Source organism: Cucurbita pepo, chromosome 8 (assembly GCF_057944985.1).
Source record: "Cucurbita pepo subsp. pepo isolate OVF chromosome 8, ASM5794498v1, whole genome shotgun sequence".
NCBI lineage: Eukaryota > Viridiplantae > Streptophyta > Magnoliopsida > Cucurbitales > Cucurbitaceae > Cucurbita > Cucurbita pepo.
The window spans coordinates 10,775,370-10,781,630 of NC_141805.1; the positions used below are offsets into that span (position 1 = coordinate 10,775,370).

At 36.1% G+C, this 6,261-nt stretch overlaps 1 protein-coding gene across 1 annotated transcript; it reads right to left on the reverse strand.

The window, feature by feature from the left end:
• Nucleotides 1–27: 27 nt before the first annotated feature.
• Nucleotides 28–3,483, reverse strand: LOC111800432 (IQ domain-containing protein IQM3). The gene is made up of 9 exons (XM_023684117.2): nt 3,063–3,483; nt 2,854–2,968; nt 2,708–2,773; nt 2,542–2,630; nt 1,493–1,580; nt 1,255–1,401; nt 1,077–1,169; nt 708–809; nt 28–618 (listed from the first exon to the last, which is right to left on the reverse strand). Exons 1-9 carry the CDS (start codon nt 3,389–3,391, stop codon nt 160–162), a joined length of 1,488 nt encoding a protein of 495 aa, XP_023539885.2. The 5' UTR covers nt 3,392–3,483; the 3' UTR covers nt 28–159.
• Nucleotides 3,484–6,261: the final 2,778 nt, after the last annotated feature.

The following is a 6,261-nucleotide window of genomic DNA, read 5'->3' on the forward strand; positions in this document are numbered from 1 at the left end:
AAAATTAAAAGTTTAATAGGGACCCAATTAAAAAAGCTCTAATTTTAGATATTATACCTTATGAAGATTTAAACGTTACATAACATTCCACATCGTTTACATATTTTTTTCAGAACATTGTAAGTTCGAGGGATTTAAGGTTACAACTATCATGACCATTTAATTTAAGGTATCGGATGTCGGAGTGGTTGGGATCGGGAAGCTTGCCATTCTCTTCGAGTACGACGGAGTTGAAGCAGTCCTTGGAGATAGGTTGACATGCTCCAGTGCTTGAACTCGTAGCTCGACCGGGTAGTCAGCGACACAGCCGATCCTCGGACCTGCTCCCGTTGTCCATTTGAGCGAAAGTTGATGGCCTAACTGATAAGAGTTTGCTACCTTCTTTGAGTTAATTCTCTGCAAAATCACCTCCTTTGGTACATCGGCTCTTGGGCTCTTCAGGCCACCGGATAATGCCCTTTTGTATTCTATTTTGCCTTCAACTTGGGAGACCTGAGCTGATTCTTCCTCTGTTTTGATGTCTAGTGCTTCTAGTTTGCTCAGAGAATCGGCTTTGGTTCGACGTCCAACCGACTTCAAATCGTCGTAGCCTTCGGAATCTTCACTTGTTGGACGTACCTGAAGTGCAGAAGAATAGAATTTAAGGGACTTCGTTTATCATGGGACGTGTTCGTTGGCCTGTTTTGCATAGGTGGTTTGTTAAGTACCTCGACATCCTTCACAATCACTCCATTCTCCTCGAGGTATTTCAAGAAGATGTCGAGATGGTCGTCGGTAGGCTTATAATGTCCACTAGATTTTGAGATTACCTGCCATCAGAGAATGAACTATTATCGTGAGATCCCACATTGGTTGGAGAGAGGAACGAAGCATTCTTTACAAGGGTGTGGAAACCTCTCCCCAATAGACGCGTTTTAAAAACCTTAAGGGAAAACCCAAAGAGGACAATGTCAGCTAGCAGAGGGCTTGAGCTGTTACAGTTACAGACAAGCAAATGACATCAACCCGTTCGGGTTTTTTTCGAAATTCTTTCATTAACATGTCGGTTTTCACACTTGGAATGACCGTATAATTACCTTAGGAACTCCGTCGTCTACCTCTAGCCGTCCAGCAGCCAATGTGGTTCCTCCTGCCAAGAAACTTGAGTGGTGGAAAGCTCCTTTCTTCTTCTGAAAAACATCAATGGTGAATTCATCAACTCGGTACACTGTCGAAACAAAATTGCAGCTCAGGAAACCGAATGACGATCCTCACCTCACCAGCATAAAGCCTCTTCGAAGTGCTCATTACAAATATCCATTTCGTCCCTTCCGGTCCTCTCTTGGTATCAAGGAAAGCTCCGCTTTGTTTATGGACGATTTTCCCATCTACAACGACATATTCGTAGCTGTCTCGCTCTTGCTGATATCGATAAGTTAAAGTTATCTTGACGGTAAAGCGAGGAAGAGAGGGAAAAAAAACACAAGCGAGATAGGATAAAAAGTCGACATACAGGTCCGAGATACTTGATGGTTTGCTGCCGAAGATTCGATCTCGGGCATTCTTTAAGGTCGACATCTTTGCCATCTCCAACATCAAGCCTGCAAAGTTTGAATAGCAAGAAACTCAGACAACAAATTGCAAGGATCTGAAGCAAAACCTTTTGGAAATGATGTAAATGTTAATTCATTAATGGTAAATCCCTAATGGAAACCAGATTTTATTCATTCACTGTGACTTTTGATGCATGCTTCAGCAGTTAAAATAAGATCTTTAAATACTTCTGCAGCGAACGAGATAGAGTGTGAGATCCCACGTCAATTGAGGAGGAGAACGAAACATTCTTTATAAGGGGGTGGAAACCTCAAACTAGCCGACGCATTTTAAAAATCTTGAGGGAAAACCCGAAGAGGACAATATCTACTATCGGTGGGCTTGAGCTGTTACTAGTGATATCAAAGCCAGACACCGGACGATGTCCCAGCAATGAGGCTAAGCTTGGAAAGGGGGTGGACACGAGACGGTGCCAGCAAGGATGATGGGCACCAAAGGGAGGTGGATTGAAGGGTCCCACATCGATTGGAGAAGAGAACGAGTGACAGTGAGGAAGCTGAGCCCCAATCCTGAAGGGGGGTAGATTATGAGATCCCACGTCGGTTGGGGAGGAGAACCTCTCCATAGCAGACGCGTTTTAAAAACGTTGAGGGAAAGCCCGAAGAGGACAATATTGGCTAGCGATGGGCTCGGACAGTTACAGATAGAGATCCCATCCAGATTCTTGTTGATCATATGAACATATGAAATGTACGAGGATGAACCAGAACATACAAAACTCATCTTATGATCTTTAAGATCAAGTGAACTGTGCAAAAATTTAGACACTAAAATGGATATAAACTGCAAAACCTTTCAGGGACAACCCTTCAAAACTCTTGATTCAGACATATTTCGTAGAAAAACAGAGATCCAAACTCCAACACGACAATGAAGAACAGATCATTTCAGATCAAAACAACAAAAAAAAGAGCCGACAGAAACAACCTTAAAACAAAAAGCAATTACCAGTAGAAAAATGGCTGACCAGCATCTGCTTTACACCATTCTTCATAGTACAAATGCAAACTATGTCCATATCTATGTCTAGGATCAATCTGAAAAGGGAAAAGAAACAACAACAAATCAAAATCCAACACTGTTCTTGAGATTTTCCAACAAAGCTTCCACTTACAGCTTCGATCCAATGCCGAAAAGTCAGTTTCCGAGCTTTAGCATCCTTCGACAGCCCCTTCCCCACCTGAAAAAGCCCTCAAATTCATCCATTAAAACCCATTTTCAAGTCCCCAAATGTGAAGCAAAACAGCTCAGAAACTAAACCTTTGAAGCATTCAAACCAACACGATTCCACCGAGAAGCAGCCGTTTCAGGTTTCAAGAAATTAAAGAACGAAATCGTACTATGATTCAATCTAGCATAATCAATCGCCAACCACCTTCAACAAATTTCACGACCATAATCAGTATAAATCGAAATTCCCCATTTTCAGACAAAAAAAAAAAAAAACATAATCAGACAGTGAATTTCACCAGAGCTCTTCGGCGACGACGGCAGAGTCCGCCAACAGCCGGCGAGTCCTGTAGCTCCTGTACACTTTCTGCAGCTTCACAGCCGAGCGCTGCCGTGCCAAGTTCACCTCATCCCCGCCTTCTTTGATCATCTGGGTCAGTTTCGCAACCCCATTTGAGGGGTCAACGGCGGAGGAGAAGGGCATGCAGACGGCATCAGTGGGCGGAGAGTCGGCGGAGGAAGAGGGTTGTTGATGGTCAGAAGGAGGGAATACAGCGTGGGAGTTGAGAGGGTGTGGAAATGAAGAGTGGTCCAAGGAAGAAGAAAGGGTCTGAGAATGAACCTCCATTTATGGAGCTTGAGAGTGAAAACAGAGGATTCTGAAATTCCTTTTCAGGGAGAGAGGAAGAAGACGATGGGAGTGTGTGCAAAAGGGGTTTATTTATGGACGATTACTTTAATTCATGTCTGTCCAGCACAGCCAGATGTTTTACACTAGTAATTTTACCCACCCCACAAAAAAAAAAAACAAAAAAAAAAATATAATAATATAGAAATAATATTTATTCACATAATCTTAAAAACCTAAAACAAAAAAAAAAAAAAAAAACATTATTTTAAATACAGGTGGATATAATTAACATAAACCGACATGTCGTGTCGGAATTATTTAAAAAAAAACTCTCATGACTGTTTGGTTGGATTTTTGTTGTCAATATTTTTATTTTTATTTTTTTTACATTTTTATTTTGACATTTTTAGCAATATTAAATAGTCTTAATAAGAGAAAAAAAAATGTAAATTATCAAATTAAAAGAGTGGTCATGGTTGATAAACTATATTATCATTAATCAAACTCGATCTCTAATTTAATTTAGAGAAGAGGCAATGTTGATTTCTCTTGTGACGTTATTGAACCTGCTTTTCAACGAAAAACTGTTCATATAAAGTAAATTGTGAACACTCTCATGACAAAAAAATTTTAATGATCAGTGTCGTACAACATAAACAACAACTATGTACTATTTAAGTAGTAGCGTACTATTTATGAGTCATTTAAGTTCAAATAGCTTCTAATTTAGATCGGCAAAATATCTTGAATGCATTTGAATTTCATTTTGTACATTTTTATTATATCCACGTCATTTTTAAAAAGAATCCAATTTAAAGTAGAACGAAATTGAGAATGTCTTGGACCACAAAAAATAATAATAAATAAATAGTACAATAATGATAATATTATATTTATATATAAGAAAGGAAGAGGCAGATCACGTGGAGTGGAATGTTGACCAAATTTGTGTTGACCAACTTTGCTACTGAAGACCGGAAAGTCTTTGACTTTTATTTTGTTTAAAGAAGTTGAAAAGTTTTTTATTTTTTATTTTATTTTATTTTATGAAAAACACCAAAATCATTTGTTTGCTATTTTTTTTAATTAATTTTATAACCTATTTTTAAAAATAATATTAAAATATTTCGAAATTGAAAATTTTCTTAAAATGCATGTGAGTGTAGACAAAATATGCTGAAAAGACTCGTCTTGGTCTCTCTTAAAAGCGAGGAGTAAATAAAGTATTATGTCTCAAAAAATGTGGAATGCATCAAATAGAAAATCTTGATTAATAATTCTCGACATAAATTATTGTAAATTTTAAAAATATTGAAAATAAATAAAATGTGGGGTATTCACATTTTATAGTCGGTTTTTTTTTTTTTTTTTTTTTAATTGGTCTCATGTGAGCCACTCTCACGAACAAACCTTTTATTATTTGAAATATTGAACTCTATTTCGTATGCAACTTCAAAATAAAAGTTTTGTTATTTTGTGTTTGTGTAAAGTAATTGACGTGTGCTTGGTCCTTCTGTGGACGAGTTGTTCGTGGATACAAAACATTCAAAATAGGGTAGTCAATATCAAGTTTCATGCCAAAATTTCCCAAATAATTGAATCAATGACCTCAACGAGTCAACTTCAACTTGGACCCGCTCCTCGTGGCCGATCCCTTAGGCTCGATGGCTTTTTTAACCTTTGAGCTTTTACTCTTAACGGTTTTTGTAGTAGTCGATAATTCCACTACTAACAAAATTAAACAAAATTTTAGATTTTAAGTACACCAAAATGTATAACATTCTTTTAAAAATTAAAAAACAATAAATAAATAAATAAATAATATATATTATATATATATATATATATATATAAAATATGATATGATACGATACGATTGAAAAGGAGTAGGTGGTGTGTGAATTTAGTAAGACAATGACTAAATGACTAACCTATTTAAATTTTAATTTTAAATAGAAAAACCAACCAACATAAAATTTTATTTGTATTGGTGGGCGTCAGCGAAATTATTTACTTTTTAATTAATGAAGTGATTGATGCTTGTCTTTATTCATTTACGAATCTAGAAGTAAATAATTGTACATGCCACATAATTGACATTGTTATGAATAAAATAAAGCTATACGAAATACAAGGTTGACTTAGGCTTAGTTGATTACGGGATTAACTTAGCCTTAAACTTAGTATCGATCAAGCTAGTTTACAAATTGGGAATAGACCTACGTATTTTGATCGTCATGAAAAGTACCTATAAAATTGGTTTATCATCATGATGTATTTAATATTTATCGTCCAAATTAAATATAACCCTTTTAATTTTGTATTTTTTAATGTAATCAAATTAAATACGGTAACCCTTATCTAGCATAGGGAACAAAGTTTTTTTTTTTTTTAATTATTTATTTATTTTTGTTGTTGTTTTGCTTGACCCATGAAATTGTCAATTTTTTTAATTAATTATACGATTGCTTTTACATATAAATATTGATGTTGGTTCGAGGTTAGATGGTACCGAGTCTAAAGTTAACTGGACCCTTGATCGTGTAGTCCTTGAGACAATCTGGTTTAGGGTTCAAAATCTTGTAAGGTACCTTAATATAGATTATATTCAATCATTATCCTCTACGGGAAGGAAATTATAGGAGTGTTTGTGTATAAGGTTGGGTCCGATCGGATTAAGATACTCTTTAAAACCTAACCCGAGTTGTAAATTTTTTCAACTCGAACCACCTTTGTTACGTAATGAACTCAACTGAATCTAATCATAATTTTTTTAAGTTAAACGAGTTGTTGAGATGATTAATTTAATTTTTAGCCTGATATAAATATCAAAATATGCAGAGACTCTCGGGAACTTGCCAAAACAT